This window comes from Odocoileus virginianus, chromosome 28 (assembly GCF_023699985.2).
Source record: "Odocoileus virginianus isolate 20LAN1187 ecotype Illinois chromosome 28, Ovbor_1.2, whole genome shotgun sequence".
In the NCBI taxonomy this organism is placed as follows: Eukaryota; Metazoa; Chordata; class Mammalia; order Artiodactyla; family Cervidae; genus Odocoileus; species Odocoileus virginianus.
Genome location: NC_069701.1, coordinates 22,198,039 through 22,219,532, shown reverse-complemented (window position 1 = coordinate 22,219,532; position 21,494 = coordinate 22,198,039). Strand labels below are relative to the sequence as shown.

The 21,494-nt window shown below is 45.5% G+C and overlaps 2 protein-coding genes and 1 long non-coding RNA gene across 7 annotated transcripts in view; 2 read left to right on the top strand and 1 right to left on the bottom strand.

The window, feature by feature from the left end:
* Positions 1–219: 219 nt before the first annotated feature.
* On the top strand, positions 220–14,322 carry HTATIP2 (HIV-1 Tat interactive protein 2). Its single transcript, XM_020910134.2, has 6 exons — positions 220–410; positions 762–957; positions 2,625–2,732; positions 12,060–12,197; positions 12,687–12,748; positions 13,331–14,322. The coding sequence occupies exons 1-6, from the start codon at positions 292–294 to the stop codon at positions 13,554–13,556; spliced, it is 849 nt and encodes a 282-aa protein (XP_020765793.2). The 5' UTR covers positions 220–291; the 3' UTR covers positions 13,557–14,322.
* Positions 14,323–16,047: 1,725 nt separating this feature from the next.
* PRMT3 (protein arginine methyltransferase 3) overlaps positions 16,048–21,494 on the top strand; it is a 159,228-nt gene continuing 153,781 nt past the window's right edge. The window contains exons 1-3 of one of the 5 annotated variants that reach the window (XM_070457291.1): positions 16,048–16,070; positions 19,159–19,282; positions 20,860–20,942. In XM_070457291.1, the coding sequence (XP_070313392.1) occupies positions 16,061–16,070; positions 19,159–19,282; positions 20,860–20,942 (217 nt within the window). In that variant the 5' untranslated portion in view covers positions 16,048–16,060. Of the gene's footprint in view, positions 16,071–18,794; positions 18,959–19,158; positions 19,283–20,859; positions 20,943–21,494 lie in introns of those variants that run through there. The other 4 variants (XM_070457293.1, XM_070457289.1, XM_070457292.1 and 1 more) reach the window with 4 other exon arrangements.
* LOC139031810 (uncharacterized) lies at positions 17,189–18,680 on the bottom strand. The gene is made up of 2 exons (XR_011484328.1): positions 18,604–18,680; positions 17,189–18,131 (listed from the first exon to the last, which is right to left on the bottom strand). It is a non-coding gene; the product is annotated as an uncharacterized lncRNA (long non-coding RNA).

Here is a 21,494-nt window from a genome sequence, read left to right as displayed (position 1 = left end):
CAGGCCAGCTCAGCCTAGAGGGTGAGGAAGAACGCTGGAGAGAGAGGCCCAGAGATCCCCGACATTGAGGTAGAGGTCTCCGAGCTTTCTACCCAGCCGGGCGCGGCCACGTGCTCTGGGCGCGCCTGGGCCGCACCCTCGGGCCCCCACCGGGCCCCATCCCTCTGGGCGGGGCGAGCAGCGATACCCGGAAGTCACCCGGAAGGCGAAGTCCCGGTAGGCGTCGAGCTGGGAGGGGCCCCGCCGAGGCGTGCCAGGGGCCAGGGAACGCGGGCCTGGAGGGATGGCCGGATGTCCCGGCCCGCAGCTCTGAGCGCCGCGGCGGCAGCGGCGGCGGCGGGGGTGGCGGCGCTGGTAGCAGCCTTGCTCCTGCTGCAGCCCGAGGACGTGGGGCCCGGGGCCAGCCTCAGGTAACTCCTCCGCTTGGGGAACCGAACTGGGCTCCGCGCCCCCTGTGGTTGGAGGAAGGAGGAGCCAGAGTCGGGGACGCTGTGGGGGACTCGGGGCATCCTGGTACCGGCAGTTTGTGGCACCTGGGCGCAGCCCCTGTTCCAGCCCCTTCTGAGGTGTGGGTTGGCTCAGGTGCTGGGGAACGGCCAGGGCGCCCCGCCCTGCCGGTGACTCTGCACTTTCCCCTGGGCCCAGACTGCGGAGAAGAACCGTACCTTCCTCCAGAACACACAACCCATCCTTGTTTGGGGGGAGCACTGCCGCCCCTGAAACGTCCCCGAGACCAGCACCTGTTAATGTTATTTCTGCAGCATGGCCGAGACCGAAGCCCTGCCGAAGCTTCGGGAAGACTTCAGGATGCAGAATAAATCCGTCTTTATTCTGGGCGCTAGCGGGGAAACCGGCAGAGTGCTCTTGAAAGAAATTCTGGAACAGGGCCTGTTTTCCAAAGTCACGCTGATTGGCCGGAGGAAGCTCACGTTGGACGAGGAAGCTTATAAAAACGTGGTGGGTATTTGAGCTGGGACTCAAAAGTGTCCCCGCAGTGTTGCTTCAGGGTGAGGGTATTTTCTGCTGCAAGGCTTGCGTGGTCCCAAGAGGCGTTCAAGTGTGACCACGATTGGCCTGTGAGAGGCTTTACTGGAAGCTGGGTTGTATGTCCAGGTGGGCCTCCTCGCTTGAACAAAACCCTTCTCGCAGTCCAGACCCCCATAAGGTGGAGCCTAGGTGAAAGGGAGGCCAGGGACGAAGAGAAGAGCTATGTTGCCAGGGTTCTTCAATATGGCTTCTAGAAAAAAAGAGTCCTGCGACCTAGGGCAGTTTTCTCAACCCCATTGCTTGTTTTGTTTACCTGTCCACTCCACACTAATGTCAGTGAATCAGAAGATGGTTTGTGGAGTGGGAAAAGCTTTCTGGCACTGAGAGGTACAGTTATTCAGCTGCAAGAATTTGCCCTACCTGACTTCTCAGGGCTGCAGGTTTGTGTCTGTAAGTTGAATCATCCTTTTACTGTCACTTACACTTTCTTGGTTGACCCACTGATACAGCAGACTGCAGTCTGGTGCTAATCCTCTAAATATTTGAAGCTTGAGCTTGGTGGAGATTTGTAAAGGGAGTAATTTGTAAACTGCAGTAAATTAAACTGTAGTGTAATTCTGATATCTCCAGCTGTTCCCACAGGTTTCACAGGTGGAACATTCCAGTTAACAACTGTCTCACAGATAAATGTCCTTGACTCCTGCAAGTCATTTTGCATGTGTTTTTGGTCTCAGGATTTTTGTGTTCTAAGACTTAGGTAATATGTGATCTTCATAGTCTGACTTCATGGGGCATGAAGTTGGACACTTCTGGCCATTAGAAACTGAAATGGAGTTCTGTGCTTTGATGGCCGAGTTTTGGTGACACTTCTTTTGGTCAGGCACTTTCTGTAAACATTCTTTTCTTCAGCATTGGGTACAGTGCCAGGAAAATGCTTTTGAAAGAAAGGGAAAAGCAACATTTTGTGTAAACTCCTGGATGATGGGAACTTCTGAAACTTTTCTTTTTTAAATTTCACAGCAAACTTAAGAGGTTAAATGGAGTTTCTTGAATGTTCACAAGTGTGAGAATTAGCAAGGGTGCTTATCAAAAGGGCAGTGTTGGCATGAGACCTAGGAGTGTGGCTTTTTGTCAAGAACCTGCTGCCTGATACTAATGCTGCTTTAGACTGAAAGAAAGGTTATCTTTCACATTTTATTGGTGAAGGAACTGAGACATATAAATAACTTGGCCAAAATGATTATCATGCCTAGTAAGCAGCAAACCCAAGACTCAAACCTAAGTTTTGAGATTCCAGACACCATTTCCTTCCTTGACATTATACCTCATTGGTATTTCTCCTGGTAATATACACAGAGGTCTTTTATTTTTCCAGAGAGAAAATTATATTTCAAGCTGACTTAAAAGAGCTAGATCACCTGTAGTCCAGTTGTGTGTACTATAGACATTTAAGTACATTGTTGATGTTTAAATTTAGATTTATTGCTTTTTCTGGAAGAAAATGAGCTTGCAAAATGTGATGTTAAGTGAATGGACTCTAGTAGTATTCTCTCATTTATTCTTTAAATCTAGAGGGAGTATTTTTTTTCCTGTTTTAATAATGTCAAGTAATATACAGCTGTGTCTCTCTTGTCTAGAATCAAGAAGTGGTGGACTTTGAGAAACTGGATGACTATGCTTCTGCCTTTCAAGGTCATGATGTTGGATTCTGTTGCCTCGGTACCACGAGAAAAAAGGCTGGGGCGGTAAGGAAGAACTACACCTTTTTCCCCTTTTCTCTTGTCAGTCACATCAGAGATTCCATTTGTGCTCCCCCTTTTGCTTTCTATTTTCTGTGCTTAAGTGTATATTAGCACTTAACATTTAAGATTCCATGTGCTGCCCCAGCATTTGCTATACTTTAAATAGTACTGATAAGTTCATCTTTCCTTCAACATAATCCTGGAGTTCAGATCCCATCATAGATAGTTCATGGTCTTGCCTTTTACAAATATTGTGGTCACTCCACCCTCTGACTAAGGTTTGAGTAAAAGTAACTGGCTCATACTCTTAGCAGTAGGTTTTTTTGTTTCTTTATAAATGTCTTAAATTGATCACTCTCACTTGAGTGATTTGCTTCACCCTATTTTCATGCAGAGCCTTAAGCTTCCACGCTAGAACATCAGAGGCACGATTCAGCTAGCCTCTAGTGATGACTCAGCCTCCAGCGATGATTCAACCCCTGTGGTGATTCAGCCTTAACTGACTCAGAACTGTCTTCACACACATTTTATTTGTTTTTTAATGACAAATTGCATTCTAAATTGCATCAGCCTCTATCTAGAAGTCAAACTTCACTATATAGTTAGAAATCAAAGCTTACTATGTGGATCCTGGGCAAGTGTTAATGCGTACATCTTATTTAATTTATACCTTGACTATAATTTATCTCTCTAATGAATTTACTTGCTGGAGTTAAACATGTCTGTTAATATGCAGGACCATGATGGTCCCATGGGGGCTTACCATAGGTTTATAAACAGGCCCAGGCATCAGAATCATTCAGAGAACACACAGTTAAGAACTATTGATTTATACCAACCAAGAAGTTAGGCTCAGATGTATTTCTCTGGGCTCTTTGGGTGATCCAAAGAATAATTCTATTTACGCTTTCATTAGGGACGAATTTCCACATTTTCTGTAGTTTTGCCATGTGCCCAGAGGAACAATCTGATTTTTTAGTTCTTTGCTGGGAGTTGAGGATTGTCAAGTTTGACTCTCTCAGGAATTGGCACATCATCTTTCCTACGAAGGGTCATTTTCCTGCCTAGCAGCTCATGCAGTCTTTTCTGTCCCAGGGACAGTCACAAGCCTTGTGCCCTCTAAAAGCATGGAAAAATTTTTGTTCTAGTACCCTGCAGGTTCCGAGGTCTCAACTGCCGACCTTACTTTGGTGGTGACTCAGCAAAATAAAAAACACTGCATTAGGCATAGAGCGGTTGATTTTCATAACAGAAGGCAAATCTCATAGGGCTCTCCAGGGGAAAGTCTAAATTGTTTTATTGCATTCAAATTACGTAATGCAGTTTTAATCAGGATTTGGGTGTGTTCCCTATCCGGAACATTTTTGTTTTGATGGGAGTTTTTTCCCCATCCCACAGGCGGCTCAATACCTTTTATTCTCCAAACAGTTTGAAAAGATAAAAGTAACTAATGAGTAAGGAAAAGACTAGTAAACCAAATATATAATCTCAGAAATTAGTCAAGGCATAAATGGTTTAAGAAGATAGTGACAGGAAATAAACTGACACTTCCTCCAGAAACCCTTTTTTGTTTTTAATTTGAAACTAATTTAGATTGGATGCAATATAAAGCTTTGAGGTTGTGATAACTTAAGCAGTTTAAAAGAAGTGACAGTTCACAAGTGGCTAGGTAGTTGTCTGATGGGGGCCTCACCCCACCTGGTATTCTGGTCAGGAACCCTGTCTGTTTTTTTAAAAAAAAGGTCATTGGATGGCCTTTGCAAGTTGGTGGCTAGCCAAGTGTCGTTCTGTAGCTGTTTTGTAACTGAAACAGCCCACATTTTCATCTAGTACCCTGAGTTTCCAGTAGAAGAACTTCAAGAAATTCAGGGTTTCTATCTCTAGTGTTGAAGCCTTCTGAGTAGCCCACTTATTTCCCTTTGACCTTCATTGTATTAGTTTGCTAGGGCTGTCATAACAAAAGATGAAAACCCCTGTGGCTTAAACAACAGGAATTTCCTGTCTCCCAGTCCTGAAGTCTGGACATCTGAGATCGGGGTATGGACAGTGTCGGTCCCTTCTGAGGGCTGGGAGGGAAGGATGCTTTCCAGGCTTCTCTGTTTGACCTGCAGATGGCTGACTTCTCTCTGTGTCTCTTCTCATGGCGTTTTTCCTACATACTTGTGTGTGCATGCTAAGTCACTTCAGTCTGTCTGACCTTGTGAGACCCTATGGACTATAGCCTGCCAGGCTCCTCGGTCCGTGGGATTCTCCAGGCAAGAATACTGGAGTGAGTTGCCAGGCCCCTCTCCAAGGGATCTTCCTGACCCAGTGGTCAAACCCTAGTCATTGTCTCCTGCATTGGCAGGTGGGTTCTTTACCACTAGCGCCACCTGCCTGTGGCCATTCCAAATTTCTCCTTTTTATAACAATACTGGTCAAACTGAATTAAGAACCACCATACTCAGTATGGGGCTTCCCTTGTGACTCAGACTGTAAAGAATCTGCCTGCCATGTGGGAGACCTGGGTTCATTCCCTGGGTCAGAAGGGTATGGCTTCTTGGAGGGTATCCCCTGGAGAAGGGTACAGCTACCCACTCCAGTATTCTTGCCTGCAAAATTCCATGGATAGAGGAGCCTGGCTGGCTACAGTCCATGGGGTTGCAAGGAGTTGGACATGACTGAGCGACTACTCAGTATGACCTCATCTTAACTAATTACATCTACAAACAAGGACACATTTACTGGAGTTTAGGCCTTCAACATAAGAATTTTGAGGGGAGAAGGTTGCAACCATAAAATACAGTCTACCAAGATTTCTGTTGACGTCGGTGCAAGGGGTAGGTCTGTTAGCCGTCTTGAGCTGTTTGGAAAACCATTTCCTTTAGCAGTAGCTGGTGAGATGCTGATCATCTTTTCACAGTCACAAGCCATAGTTGTCCAGTCAATGCAGGGACTTCATGACCTGGCCCTAGTCCAGATGTGTTGCATCAGAATCTGAGGTTGAAAGCCTGTTTTTAATAGGCTTCTTGGGGGGTTCTGATGCAGCCAACTTTCTTCTTCTTGTTGGGCCTGCTTTCAGGAGGCGTTGGGCAGTATTAGTCCTCCTCACCTGCTGGTTTTCCAGGTACTGTTGACCCAGATGGCCTTCACCTTGCTTTGCTATGTAACTTTCGTGCCAGTGAAGGTTGAAATATCCCTTGAAAACCAGATCTACATTGGCTGTAAGTGAAGTGCAAAAAAAGAGGTGCCACTGAGAATGGTGCTTTCTCCTTATTAAGAGAAGGATTTGGTTAGTGAGTTTGAGGGGGGTGTTATTGTAGTTTCATGTTTTCATTTATGTCCTCACCAGCTCAGCACAGGATTCTGAAGTCCAGGCTCTTGGAGTCTATCAAATGAACGGTACCATTAATGTGATTAACACAGCTACTGTCACGTTTATTAGGCATCACTGAGGTCTCTGGGCTTCTGATTCTAATAATACACTCTTCTAAACCAGGCGCTTGCACACTGCTGTGGGCCGAATACAGCCTGCCTGTTTCTGAATAGCCCTCGAGCTAAGAATGTTTTTATATTTTTAAGTGGTTAAAAATTCTCGAAGAGGAAAAATGTGTCATGACATATGAGGGATATAAGAAATTCAAATTTCTGTATCCATAAATAAAATTCTATTGAAATATTTTCATTACTTTGTATATTATTAATGGCTACATTTGCACGATGATGGCAGAGGTGTGTAATGACAGTTGTAAATCTGCACATATTTACTATCTCATCCTTTACAGGGAAAGTTTACCAGCCCCTGTTGTCACCTCTACTGTTTTATTTGATGTCTAGGAGGGGACTTTTTGAGGTCCCAGATGGTTCAAGGGACCCAGATTATAGGCTCTGTTTGGATTCCGAGTGGGTATGGGGCCTTGGGTATGCCAGTTAGCTCCCGAGGATCATGGCCTCCTTGTCTGTGCTGAGAGGGAGGTGACCACTGCAGCCCCTTTGGCCTGCAAAATTCTTTGACTTTTAAAACACAGAGAAAAGAGTGCCCCAAGTGGAAAAAAAACAAAAGCGTGAGAACATGGAGATTGGCTCAGGAATCTCTGTAAGATTTTGTTTTTCTCTCCAGAGCTCTTTGGCTCACCAAGACCTTGCTTCCCACTCTGTACTTGAAGTATAGATGTGCTCTCCAGGACAGGGACACATAGGGTCTCAGGTCATACCATTCATTGTTGGTCAGCATCTCTTTGTTTTCTAGTCTAATTTGTAGGGTTGGATTGAAAAGGGAGTGGAGGAGAAAGAATCTGAAGCAGCAGTATGGCCAAGTGGGACCCTTTGCGGGATGATAGATCCTCCCTTCTTGGAAAAGGTTCTTCTTGACCTTGCATCATTCCCACTGCTTGCTTGTCGTATCAGTCGGTATTGAAATACTGTGTCAGGATGAGTTATTCCTAAGGCACAGTGTTCCCAGTGTGCAGGCATTGGCAAAGATTAGAAAGAATACTTAGTAGTTTTGGATTGTCATAAGACGTCAAGAGTAATTAGAGAATTTGTCTCCCTAGATGTTTGTGGAGCTCACAAAGCTCTCTCTGCTGTGTCATAGGAGTATATTGTGTTTATTCTTTTGAGCAGGTACTGGAAAAGGAAATTTATAGTGGCAATTTATTTAACCAATTCCTTTTTCTAGAAGGACTCTGATTCCTGTCCTAGGATAAAACACACCAACTGTGGATCATAAAGACACAATAATATAATAGACTTAATGCTCTCAGAAGAGACGTCTGTTTTTTCCTGCTATATGGTTGGGGAAACTAAGTACAGTTTTTCCGAAAATTGTGTTTCTGGGATATGGAGTAGCTTGTTTTAGTTTGTTTTTCTATTGCTTTTTTATTTGAGCTGCTAGAGAACAAGAAAGGGTGTTAATAATAAGGTTTTAAAGATAGCTCCCTTCAGCCTGTAAACAGCATCTTCCTCATTCCAGAGAAAGCCAGTTATGTGTCGGTGTCTCGGACTCAGTTGCTGGGATCTGCATTTAGTTTGGTTTCCAAGTCCTTGAAAGCCGTTGACCCCTTTGCTTTTGAGTTTCATTCACCAGCTGAAAGGCCACGCATCAGGGTGGGGGAAGTGAAATTCAAAGTTTGTGGGCTTGGAAAGATGCGTATTTATAATCAGCTTGAGGGCTCAGAGGATTTGTGAAATCGTTTTGGATTAACAGCCATTGATTGCTAATAAAACAGTATTTTGCTTTGTCCAGAGAACAGCGGTGGAGAAAGGTATGGGCACCTTGTCAACAGGGCCCCATTGAGCAGGGCTGATGGGCCAAGTGTGGGGGTCGCAGCGGCAGCGTGGGTGCTCGTCCCGCAAGGAGCCGTTGTCAGCCCTTCGCCCGGCGGGTGACAGGAGGGACGCCGGAGGCTGATGGCTGGGGTGCTATTGATGTGCCTTAGCTGACTAATCAGATTGGAAAAAGTCCCATGGTATTTATGTCACTTTAATTTTCATCAAACAATCGGAGACGACAGGACTCTATTAAGGAGAGGTTGATCCAGAACTAAAGCCAAATAAATTGGGGTCTCAGTTTAATCAAATTATCCCTTTACTGGCCTTGGATTAAGTGAGAGCCATGGCGTCGGTCTAGAGCTTTGTGATTGGCTGACGCTTTCCCTATTTTTAAAGACGCTGATGAAAGAAGAAACTTTTTTTAACAGAGGTAGTTCTAATAATCCTTCTAAGAAATAGTGCTAAACCAGAAGCGGCAACAAAAAGGAATTTCACTCGTCAACAGTGTAATTTTATTGGAAATAGTGGACGGACCTGTTATCAAAATCAGAGTTCTGGTGAATTGGAGTGAGGGGAAGAAAATAGATATGGAAGAGAAGTAGAGTGTTTTCGAATTTTTCGATGTCGTTTTGGGTGGTTCTTGGCACATTTTTCAGCACATGTAAAATCTCAATTCAGAGAATGGCTCTGGGGAGGTCAGTCTCATCCCAGTCTCAGGATGTGCTGAGTATTAAAATCAGTTTGCTGCACACCCATTTAGAAAAGGAACAAGAGGGAATTGCAATCAGTGTGTAGGATAGGTCTTCCAGTCCAGAATTAGGATTGAATGTCAAAGTCTACAACACAAAAGGAGATGGGGATGATACCTGGCTAAGAGTTAAGGTTATATCATCTAAAAGAAGGAAAGGCAAAGGAACAACACTGTCCTGCAGGTCGTGGACATAGTCAAAAATTCTCTGTGGGGCGTGATGAGAAGAGGGGACAAAACAGGTTTTGGGGGTAACAGTGATGCTCTATTTCTGGGTCTGGGAACTGGTTGCAGAAGATGTTTAGTTTATTAACATTTTATAGCCAGTCCTATACTGAAAATCTGTTTTCTTTTATGATCCACTGCAAGACAAGGTTTAGAAAGTTTGCTCAGACCTCTTATTTTAGAATTGAATTCTGTATTGGTTTCCTATTGCTGCTGTAACAAATTCCCTCAAAGTTAACAGCTTAAAACAATGTAAATTTATCATCTTATGGTTAGCAGCAGATGTGGATTTTGCTGAGATAAAATCAAGGTGTTGACAGGGCTGCATTCTCTTCTGCCGGCTCTAGGGGAGAATCCGTTTCTTTACAGTAGTTGCTGGCTCTAGAGTCCACGGGGGTTCATGGCCCGTTCCCCCGTCTCTCAGGCCGGCAGTGGGGGATCCAGTGCCCCTCACACTGCCTGACTCCAGCCTCCTTTCCTGCTACCCTGTTCCACTGTAAGGACTCTTGTGATTACATTGGGCCCAGTTGGATATTACAGAATAACCTTTTTCAGCGTCAAGGTGGTGGTTACTGATTGTTGTTGTCCAGTCGCTAAGTTGTGTCTGACTCTTTGCGACCCCATCAAACTGTGGAAAATTCTTAAAGAGATGGGAATACCAGGCCACCTTCCGTATCTCCTGCGAATCCTGTGTACAGGTCAACAGTTAGAACCGGACTTGGAACAAAGGACTGTTTCAGAGTTGGGAAAGGAGTACCTCCAGCCTGTGTATTGTCACCCCACTTATTTGATTTATATGCAGAGTAAATCATGCAAAATCCCAGGCTAGGGTGAATAACAAGCTGGAATCAAGATTGCTGGGCGAAACATCAACAACCTCAGATACACTGATGATACCACTTTAGCTCCAACCAGTCCATCCTAAAGGAGATCAGTCCTGGGTGTTCATTGGAAGGACTGATGTTGAAGCTGAAACTCCAATACTTTGGCCACTTCATGTGAAGAGCTGACTCATTGGAAAAGATCCTGATGCTGGGAAAGATCGGGGGCAGGAGGAGAAGGGGATGACGGAGGATGAGATGGCTGGATGGCATCATCGACTCGATGGACATGGGTTTGGGTGGACTCCGGGAGTTGGTGATGGACAGGGAGTCCTGGCATGCTGCAGTTCATGGGGTCGCAAAGAGTCGGACACGACTGAGCGACTGAACTGAACTGAGCTAATGGAAGAAAGTGAAGAGGAACTAAAGAGCCTTTGGATGAGGGTGAAAGAGGAGAGTGAAAAAGCTGATGAGCAGCCATAATTCCACTTGCAACCTTCATTCACCTTGGCCACGCAGCCTCTAACACATTCACAGGTGTGGGAATTAGGATGTGGGCATTTTTGAGGGGCCATTATTCTGTTTACCACAACAATGAATTAGTCTTGTCATTAGCTGGAGACGGTGTGAAGTAAGAAGGAACATGGGTCCAAGTGGGAAGCCCTGCTTAGAGAGTCAGGAATTTGCCTGCTGCTCTCAGTTCTCTCCCTTATTAGCCAGGAGTTCTTGGAATGCTGGGCCCTGTGGTCACATCTCCACAGTGAGAGGGTTGGCTGTGATGTTTCCCAAAGTGCCTTCTATCTATCTATGAAAGATACATACATTTAGGGTCAATAACTACAAGAGGGCAGACTTTTTAAAATTTATTTATTCTTAATTGAAGGATAACTGCTTGACAGAATTTTGTCGTCAAGCAGCAACAAGAATCAACCTTCGGTGCACCCATGTCCCCTCCCTCCCAAACCTCTCTCCCATATCTCTCCCCATCCCATCCCTCTAGATGGTTACAGAGTCTCTGTTTGAGCAGATTTTTAATTAAAAACAACAACAAAAAGATCACTGGGACAGTAACCTAGCTTTCAGATTTGGAATCCTCCTTATGTGAAACCTCATTATATAATTGTGGGTACTTGTGAAGTTCAGCTTCACTGGACTTTAGACTTCTTTTCAGCTGTCCTGAGTTTGAGTACGCCCGGCCTTGTGGTGGTCCCAAGAAGCTATTACATGGAATTCCCTTTTCTGGATACAGGCATGGGTCCTTCAGTTAGACCCTAAAAATAAAAATGAGTCCATATTATCTTGTTTACACCATCCTCTCCCCTCCTCCTCTGATTGCCTCTTATTTTTTTCCTAGTTGGATTTGCCTTTTTTCTGCTTTCACTGGACTTTTATTCATTCCAGTATTTTTGGAGTACCCATCAGGTACTGGGTGTGTACAGATGCTGAGATGTGAACTAAGAAAGACCCAACAGCTACCCTCACTGGACTGAGTGTAGATCAGGGGTCTCCAAACATTCTTAATTATATGTTGTTGTTTATTCAACTCTTTTGTGACCCCCATGGACTGTAGGCTACTAAGCTCCTCTGTCCATGGGATTCCCCAGGTAAGAAGACTGGAGCGTGTTGTCATTGCCTTCTCCAGGGGATCTTCCCAACCCAGGGATCAAACCCATGTCTCCTGCCTGTCAGGTAGATTCTTTAACACTGAGCCACCTGGGAAACCCCCTTGATTATACACCTGTCAGTAAAAAGTTTGTAGATGCACTCCTTACTAACATGTAAAGTATGTTGTAAAACATACATAAAAGTTGGAAATTAAATAGACTTCATTCTCATAGTGCCTGAATAGTGTTCACAGCCACTCTTTTGAGACACTACCATGTTAAAGTCAACACTGAAAAAAAACGGAGAAAACACAAACAGGGTGGTAAGGTTGTAAAGTGATTAAAGACAAAGAAATGTGAGACTAAAAACAGTCTCTCAGCCTGATAATATCATCGTTCCTTTTGCTCATTGCAGAGTTGCTTGGAGTCTGGTTTCAATGTCACTGACCTTGTTTTTTCATCACAGTCTGGCCTTGCTACTGAAGCTGGTACATCTGTCCTGAGCGTCACATCAGAGCCATTCCCAGGGTCTGAGCCTGACGTTCATGTTTTACTCAGATTCATTTTACTTAGATCCTCTTCCTTCCCCACCACAGGACTGCTTACCTGCCACCAAGCTGAGGAGTAATTTTTAAGACAAACTCACAGCTGTTTGGAAATAACTCATTCTTTTTGCCCTTAGGACGGATTTGTCCGTGTTGATCGTGATTATGTCCTGAAGTCTGCAGAGCTCGCAAAGTCTGGAGGGTGCAAGCATTTCAACTTGCTCTCCTCTAAGGGAGCTGATAAGTCAAGCAATTTTTTATATCTGCAAGTCAAGGTTTGTGCATGTCTCTGTCTTTTATATACTTTGGGGAACCTTGGCTTTTTGGCAGTAATAATATAAAATGCTAGGTAATGCCAAAATGCATTAAATGCATTATGTTATGCATTTTTTATAGCTGCAGGAACTGCTCTTTTGCCAGGATATATTTAGTAATCAAGAGTGATTTGAAAGATAATTTCCAGTGTCTTCCCCTTTGTTGATTATCTGGTAAGCATGAAATGAAGTGTTGCCATCTCTGGTATTGAAGATAAGCTCAGAACTCTAGCATTAGAAGAGACTTTGAGAGCATCTTTTTTCATTTTCTACTGCATGTCATCTCTTCCTTCACTTTCCAGACTCTAGAATCTGAAAATCTGGAAGAAGATATTTACATATATTGAGACCTGCAGAAGCAGATTGTCTTCAAAACCCCAAGATACTCTTGTTGTTAGCATTATAGCAAGTTGGTCTTGATTACATACTAAATGTGTCTTTTGCTAACAGGGGGAAGTGGAAGCTAGAGTTGAAGAGTTAAAATTTGATCGTTACTCCATATTTAGGCCTGGGTAAGTATTCCTACTGCCTAGGAGTACACCTTTAAGCTGGTTATTCTCTAGGAGCTGCTTTTTCATTTGAAGAGAATGACAAATAAGATTTCTGTGATGTGACTAGAAGTCGTATGGAGGGAGAACACTTCCCCGAAGAACCCAGCTTTGGGCTTTCAAGAAAGGGGTAGATGGTTGTTGGTGCCAGGTTCAGAATAGTCTGGAATTTCCTGGGTAGCTTTTGCTGCCTTCTTCTTCAGAATCCTCTTCATGCCCAAATAAGACTGTTTTCACACTGGACTGGTGTTTGGGCTGCCCTAACAGAGTAACATCACAGAATGGGAGGTTACCAGTCCAAGATCAAGGTGCCATCAGGATTAGTGTTGGGTGATGTCACACTGGGGGTTAGGGCTTTAACATGAATTTGGGGAGACACAGTGCAATTACTGTATGGTCTGAGATTCCGGGAGATAGGGGAGGACAGGGAAGCCTGGTGTGCTGCAGTCCATGGGGTCACAAAGAGCTGGACAAGACTCAGTGACTGAGCAACAACAACAGTGATCTGAACGCAATTTACATCTGTTCCCCTGCTTTTCTTTTTAGAGTTCTCTTATGTGATAGGCAGGAATCTCGCCCAGGTGAATGGCTGGTTAGGAAGTTCTTTGGCTCCTTACCAGAATCTTGGGCCAGTGGGCACTCTGTGCCGGTGATAACTGTGGTCAGAGCAATGCTGAACAACGTGGTGAGACCAAGTGACGCAAAGAAGGAGCTGCTGGATAACAAGGCCATCCATGACCTGGGGAAAGAAGATGACCCTCTCAAGCCATGACCACACTGAATAAATGTTTTTTTTTAATTGTCAGGCTCAACACCTACTAGCTAATTGGTAATTTCAGAGTCTAAAAAAAAAATGTGCCTTAACTATGGTTTTCAGTTTTCGCCCAGTCAAAAAATGATTGTGATCTGCGTCAGTGTTTTAGAACCTGGGGCTTTCCTCGTGGCTCAGATGGTAAAGAACCCGCTTGCAGTGTGGGAGACCCAGGTTCAATCCCTGGGTGGGGAAGATCCCTGGAGAAAGGAGTGCCTACCCACTCCAGTCTTCTTGCCTGGAGAATTCCATGAACAGAGGAACCTGGCGGGCTACAGTCCATGGGGTTGCAAAGGGTCAGACATGACTGAGCAACTAACATTTACTTGCTTGTACATAAGTAGACATCACCCGGGGAGCCTTTCAAAAATACAGATCCACCAGCTCCCTGGTGGCCTAGTGTCTGGTATTCTGCACAGAAATAAAGAGGTTCATAGGAGGGCCTGAGTCAGGATTTTCTGACTCAGAATTTTTGCGTTATGGGCACAGAAATCTGTTGTTGAAGCTTAATGTTCTGATGCCACTGGCACAGAGGCCAGCCTTGAAACGCTTTTCTGCAGAGTCACAGCAGCAGTGCACTCTCTGTATCATGCAGATGAGTCTGAACTAAAATTGTTCACATTTGTGTCTCTGAGTTACCCTGTGGTGACTGCCTGTTAATTGTCTAAGTGAACATTGTGCCTTACTACTTCTTTTGGATATTTAATAAAAGTTATTATGTAACTGAGCTCATGTAATTCATGGGAGAATTAAATGGAATAGTTAATATGAATGGACAAGTTGTGGGTGCCCTTAGATTGTTAGAAAATGCCCAGGTTTCGGTGGGGTGATAGAATAGCAGCTAATATTTATCAGGTGATTGCTAAATGCCAACATGCTGTCTGTCCTTTAACCTTCCAAGCAGTCCTTACAATTCACATCATCCCATATCTTAGATGGGGAAACTGAGGCTCAGTGTGGCTAACTACCTTGCCCAAGGGCCCAAAGCTAAAGCCAGGAAATAGCAGAACCAGGATTCTAACCCAAGTCAAGTAGCTTCTGTTTTCAGCCACTTGGCAAGAGGATCCAGTATCCATGTATTTCAAGGAAACTCCACCTAGTTATTACTGGATCAGTACATGCCATGTATGCATACGATCAAAATATTTGGGTTCTCTGTTGGTCTGGGATCTCTCTAATGATTAACCACAAAACGTTCACATAGTTAACATGTCTCAAAGTGCTTCACTTTAAAAACTATGGAAAAGGAAAGGAAGATGCAAAAGGAAAGGTCACAGTCAAGAGGAGCGCACATCACGGAGCAAAGGATAGTAGCGAAATTCATCTTAACTTCTGTGCTGGGGGAAGCCAAGTAGTGAATTTCAAGCTTCAGTGGACACCAGAAGATACAGGCTATCCCCTTCAGTGGGGTGTGTTTGCTGTGCTGAGTTGCTCAATCATGTCGGACTCTTTGCGACTCCAGGGACTGTAGCCCGCCAGGCTCTTCTGTCCACGAGGATTCTCCAGGCCAGAATACTGGAGTGGGTTGCCGTGCCCCTCCTCCAGGGGATCTTCCCAACCCAAGGATGGAACCCAGGTCTCCCACAATGCAGGTGGATTCTTTACCATCTGAGCCGTAAGGGAAGTTCGCACGCGTGTGTGTGTCTGTCTGTCTTTAGAAGGTATTGGGCATTCCCAATGTCGGTCATCTAGGAAAGAGGCATATCTTAGGATGGGATAAGCCCAATGTCAGTCATCTAGGAAAGAGGCATATTTTAGGATGAGATAAGATCTTGGAATGTGGGCTTTAAGAAGGAGATAGAACATCTTTCTTCTTCATGGAGGGCGGGGTTCCTTTGGGGCTAAACTCTGAGTCTGCGTGTTTGCAGCACCAAAGCATGGGCTGCAAAAAGTGTGGATGAAGTGAGGGGACCCCATGAGGATATCTTGAGGCTGGTGGACTCTAAAAGCAGCTATACCCAATGCCCAGTTTTAAATTATTCTGTTTGTTATTTCCTTACCCACAAACCTGTTGGGTCTTCACCATTCTATTCTGATCTCAGTAGTGAAGTGGGGTGATGGGAGAGGGTCTGTGTTCTATCTTTGGAGTAAAGAAAAAAGCTGCTCCCTGCTAAGCCCAGCATTGTGGTGACAGATAAACTCCTGACCCTGTCAGTCCTCCAGACTGGGTGTTACTTTGATTACTGTTAACACGGAGTTGTTCAGTCTGTCAGTTGTGTCCAACTCTTAAGCAGCCCCATGGACTGTAGCCCGCCACGCTTCTCTGTTCATGGGATTTTCCAGGCAAGAATACTGGAGTGGGTTGCCAGTTCCTTCTCTAGGGGATCTTCCCAATCCAGGGATCAAACCTGTGATCTACCTGGGGTGTTAATGGGATTTAGCACGTCTTCCTCCAAGTGTTATGCAGACAGGGAGAAGATAAGCCTTGCTGGAGAGTATGTTGGGAGGATGAAGGAAGAAGCTGCATGAGCCCAGGTAACAAATGTCTTTGAATTCATTAGTTCATTCAATGCTATGTGCCACTCCTATGTGCCACTGGACATGTAGGCAGTGGGTTTACATCAGTAAACAGTGAACACTAAGTCTAACCTAGTGAAGCCAGCAGATAGTCTGGCAATATCCTACAGTATGGGCTTCCTTGGTAGCTCAGCTGGTAAAGAATCCACTTGCAATGCAGGAGACCCTGGTTTGATTTGTGGGTCGGGAAGATCCCCTGCAGAAGGGATAGGCTACCCGCTCCAGTTTTCTTGGGCTTCCCTGCTGGCTCAGATGGTAAAGAATCTGCCTGCAATGCCAGAGACCTGGGTTCAATCCCTGGGTTTGGAAGATCTGGAGAAGGGCATGGTAACCCACTCCAGTATTGCTGCCTGGATAATTCCATGGACAGAGGAGCCTGGTGGGCTATAGTCCATGGGGTTTGCAAAGAGTTGGACACAACTGAGTGACTAAGCATGGCAGAGTGGCACATCCTGATATAAGGGGACCTCAAAACTGGTATTTGATGGATTCTGACCCCTAGGTGTGACAGTAAAAGAAAAGGAGTAAACTTCAGAAGAGTTTAGCAGTAATACAAGGAATTCTCATTAAGGAATTTTTTTATTCACTCAGCAAATTTATTGAGTACCTACTATAAGTTAGGCCACATATTATGTGCCAGAGAAATGAAAGTAGAGACATGGCCCTTCCTCATGCTCAAACAGTATTGTGGCTGAAGACTGAAAAAAGAAAGGAAAAAGGGCTTCCCAGGTGGTGCTAGTGGTAAAGAACCCACCTGCAATGTAGGAGACAAGGGTTTGATCCTTGGGTCTGGAATATCCCCCAGAGAAAAAAATGGCAACCCACTCCAATATTCTTGCCTGAAGAATCCCATGGACAGAGGAACCTGGTGGGCTACAGTCCACGGGGTTGCAAAGAATTGGAGGCGTGCTGCGATTCATGGGGTCGCAGAGTCAGACCCGACTGGGCGACTGAACTGAACTGAGGAGACTTAGCGCACATGCAGGTGCTAAGAAACTAACTGGAGGCTGCCTGGGTGACAGTGGAAGCTACTCTAGAAACGACGGTCTGAGGAGAGACGTGCGGCGGAGACAAAAGCACCTCCCCTTCAGTAGGACTTCATTATCAAAGACAGTCAGTTCAGTTCAGTCACTCAGTCGTGTCCGACTCTTTGCAACCCCATGAATCACAGCACGCCAGGCCTCCCTGTCCATCAGCAACTCCCAGAGTTTACCCAAACCCAACGTCCATCGAGTTGGTGATGCCATCCAGCCATCTCATCCTCTGTCATCCCCTTCTCCTCCTGCCCCCAATCCCTCCCAGCATCGGGGTCTTTTCCAATGAGTCAACTCTTCGCATGAGGTGGCCAAATTACTGGGGCTTCAGCTTTAGCATCAGTCCCTCCAATGAACACCCAGGACTGATATCCTTTAGAAGGGACTGGTTGGATCTCCCTGCAGTCCAAGGGACTCTCAAGAGTCTTCTCCAACACCACACTTCAAAAGCATCAATTTTTCGGTACTCAGCTTTCTTCACAGTCCATCTCACATCCATACATGACCACTGGAAAAATAGCCTTGACTAAACGGATCTTTGTTGGCAAAATAATGTCTCTGCTTTTTAATATGCTGTGTAGGTTGGTCATAACTTTCCTTCCAAGGAGTAAGCGTCTTTTAATTTCATGGCTGCAATCACCATCTGCAGTGATTTTGGAGCCCCCAAAAATAAAGTCTGACACTGTTTCCCCATCTATTTGCCATGAAGTGATGGGACCGGATGCCATGATCAAAGACAATAGAGGTGGGAAAATGAGTAGCACCAAATGAAAGGCTAGAGTGAAAGTTTAGTTGCTCAGTCACGTCTGACTCTGTGACCGCATGGATTGTAGACTACCAGGCTCCTCCATCCACAGGATTTTCCAGGCAGTACTAGAGTAGGTTGCCATTTCTTTCTACAGAGGATCTTCCCGAGCTAGGGATCAAACCTGGGTCTTCCACATTGTAGGCAGACACTTTATCATCTGAGCCACAAGGGAAGTCCCTAGAGAGTGGGGTCCAAGGAAGAGGCATGAGTTGAGATGTCAGACAAAATTAGAGCCTGGCACGCCATAGCAGTCAGTTTAACTGGATAAATTTGTGCCAAGCCCAGAGACAACATCTGGTACTAGAACTTGGGACATACACTTCAAAGACAAAACTGCTTAAAACAGCCCTTCAGGCTTTGGCCCCTGGTACATTCACTGGTCTCTGCAGTTCCCTTTCCCCAGCCGCACCCCAGAGGCGCCTGGGGCCCCGAACCAGGGTGGAGTCCCAGGCTCTCGCCTGCGTTTGACATTTCCCGCCACCAGAGGGCGCTGCAAGCAGCTCGCCCTCCACTAGCCGCTCTTCCCTAGAATAAGGGATGGACTAGGGGCGCGATGCGGACTGCGGAGCCGCTGTTGGCTCTGGGCTGTAGGCCAGGGTGTCAACGCTAATGCCTGCCGCAGCCCAAAGAGAACACAAAAGCTACGTACAAGCTGCAAGGGCCAGCCCAGGCTTCCGCACACTTTCGGCGCGCGCTGCGTCCGTCCTGCGTTGGGGGAGGTGGAGCCCCGCCCTCGCCCCGCCCACCCCAGTCGCTCGAACGACCCTGCGCTCCTGAGGCCGGAAGCGCTCGCGAGCAGGCGCGCGCGCTCTCGCGTTTTCCGGCGTCCCCGAGGTTTCCCCGAGCAACGGCCCCGCTGCGCGCTCACGCTGCTTCCGGGGTTCCCGGGCCGGCGTTGCTCCGAGGCGGCTGCGCGCGCGCTGCTCCGGCTGTTCCCCGCCCAGAGGCGTGCTGGTCTCCCAGGGCCGACTCAGGCATGTGCTCGTTAGCGTCAGGCGCTACCGGTGGGTACCCCGGCCCCTCGGCACGCAGGCCGCGCCGCCGTGGGGCCAGTGAGAGCCCCCTTCTCCCCCGGGCGGAGGGGCCCCGCGGAGAGGAACGGGGAGGTGCGGGGGGGCGGGGAGGGCCGGCTGGGCCCAAGGCCTTCACCCCTCCCTGCCGCTCGTGCGCCGGGTTAGCACTGGTGTCCGTTTGCGTGTGCTAGGCGCCGCGGAGGAGGAGGACCCGCCAGGCCTGTCCGACAGCGGAGACGAGGCCAGCTGGGAGGATGAGGACGACGCGGATCTCCCCCACGCCGAGCAGCGGACCCCCTGCCTGTTCTGCGACAGGTTCGTCCGTCTCAGCGCCAGGCTCCGGCCCAGGGTGGCCAAGCCACGTGGGTTTTCGTGGTCGGTTCTGCTGGAGTCTGTAGCCCGAGTGGCTGCCCTGGAAATCTGGAAACAATGGTTGGGAGTGAGGGTTTGTCCAGAGGGAGGAGCCATGACCTGGAAGCCAAGTTACAATATTGGTCTTCGACGGTCCTTAGTTTCCCCTTGTGTAAAAATTAAAGTCTTCTGGACTGGATCTGTGGTTCCCTAGTCTGGTTGTCACCTAAAACACTTAAGAAAAAAAAATAACATGCTAAATTCTGCGCCTCCGCCCTTCTAGATCAGGGTTAGTGTCTAGGAATCTGCTTTTTTACAAAGACACTATCCGAAGTAATTCTAAAGAGTAACAAGTTTGGGAGTCACTAAACTAGATTAATCCCTCAGAATCCTTCCGGCTCTCCCTTTCTTTATTTGTTTGACAAGTAGAAAGCTTTTCAGGTGTAAAATAGTTCCATTTGAACCATTTAAAGAACCATGTTTGTTAGAGGATCCCCACCTGTTGAAGGTGAAGGAAATTGATGCCTTTTTGAGAGAAAGTAACTTGTTCAGAGTTGCAGAGCTGTGGTTTGTCTTATAGCCAAAACAGTGTTCTTTCAATTTAAATTCTGCTTTTTCATCTCAACAAGCTTTGATTTTGCTTCTTTGGGCAAGTGGGGATGAAAGAGGACTGATTGGCGTTGACTAGTATTACTTTAATAAACATTTTATTAGTTCCTCCTGAGTTTGGGCATGGTGCTGATTGATGGTATATTAGCATCTCTTGATTTCGTCAGTTTCCTCGTGTAGCCTCATTTGAGTACATAAGGGATGTGTGCATATACTCTAGTCACAAAATAATATTTACTGAGTATCAGGGAGGTACTTCTTTGTGGTAGGTTGGGTAAATACTACAAAAATAGCCTATCTTGGTAAATGTTTATTTAAAACTGCTGCCTATGTGCTAAGCATAAAGGTGTGTCTCTGCTGTAAATTCCTGACTTACTGTGCGTCCTTCAGTTTTGCAGATAACAGAATAAAGCAGCTTGGGCCTCCCAGTGTCTGTAATGCAAATCCTTGGGGAGCAAGATAAGACCAGTTTTTGCAATATGGCACTTTGGAAATGTGCCAGTTATAAAATTACATTTTATACTTTATTTCTAAAAGACGTTTGACCCTATGCTAGTTCAGAGCCTCTGAAAACAAGAGTTGATACTTGGAGGAAAAAAGAGTCTTACATGGGGAATGTTCATGTCTTGAGAGACACAGATTATCAAAGGGATTTCTCTCTCAAAAGCTTTGTGATAAATTCACTGCTATTGTTTGGCATATTAATCTTGACCTTTAAAGCATTGTTTTAGGTGTAAAATGGGACTCAGAAGTACTAATTCCCTTTAGAAGTGCTGGGATCCTCTTTACAGGTGGTTTTTATTATTATTAATTGGAAGTAACACTGGGAACTTGTAGAGTGAGGGGAAAAGTTTATATTTGATTAAGTATGAAATCAATATACCTAGAGTTGTTAGGTGACTATTCCATGAAGCTATTGCTTGATTTTTCAGGTTATTTACATCTGCTGAAGAAACATTTTCACACTGTAAGGCGGAGCATCAATTTAGTATTGATAACATGGTTCATAAACATGGTAAGTATTTTTTAGAATAAAGAAAGTTTTAGTAATGAAATTCATATTCAAACTATATTTTTCCACATCTTCATTTTCTATACAAGTCTAATATAATTAAACATACAGTAACAGTTTATGAAAATGAGGTGTTTTTGGCAAGTGGCTTTTGAGGAAAGATTAATAAGTCATTCTTCTAGGTAAGATTCATTGTATTTAAGCTTAAATTGGCTTCACAGCTAAAAAAGGAAAAAAAAAAAACACCCTTGGCATGTGATTGCATTTTAATCATTTTAAGAGAAGAGGGAGATATTAGAATTAGGGAGAATAAGGGTAAAGGTGGACTTTGAAAAAGGAGGCAGATCATTATGAAAAAAGACAGCTTACAGCTCAGAGCATAACATAGACTTCAGGGCATACAAGATTGAGTTTTATAAGGAGTTCGGTAAGAGAGTATGGAAGTAGGGAGTGATACAGTTAAGGTGGTAGCCGGAGGTTCAGATGATGATTCTGTTGTAACTTGGATCTAGGCATACTTAAAGCCTTTTCCTCTAAATAAATATTGAAGAGCTA

Excerpts from the sequence above, each read along its gene's own strand:
- HTATIP2 (XM_020910134.2), top strand. The coding sequence starts at position 292 with ATGTCCCGGCCCGCAGCTCTGAGCGCCGCGGCGGCAGCGGCGGCGGCG. Across the intron at positions 411-761 it reads GGGCCCGGGGCCAGCCTCAG|CATGGCCGAGACCGAAGCCC; the intron begins GTAACTCCTCCG and ends TTATTTCTGCAG. Across the intron at positions 12,749-13,330 it reads TACTCCATATTTAGGCCTGG|AGTTCTCTTATGTGATAGGC; the intron begins GTAAGTATTCCT and ends TTTTCTTTTTAG.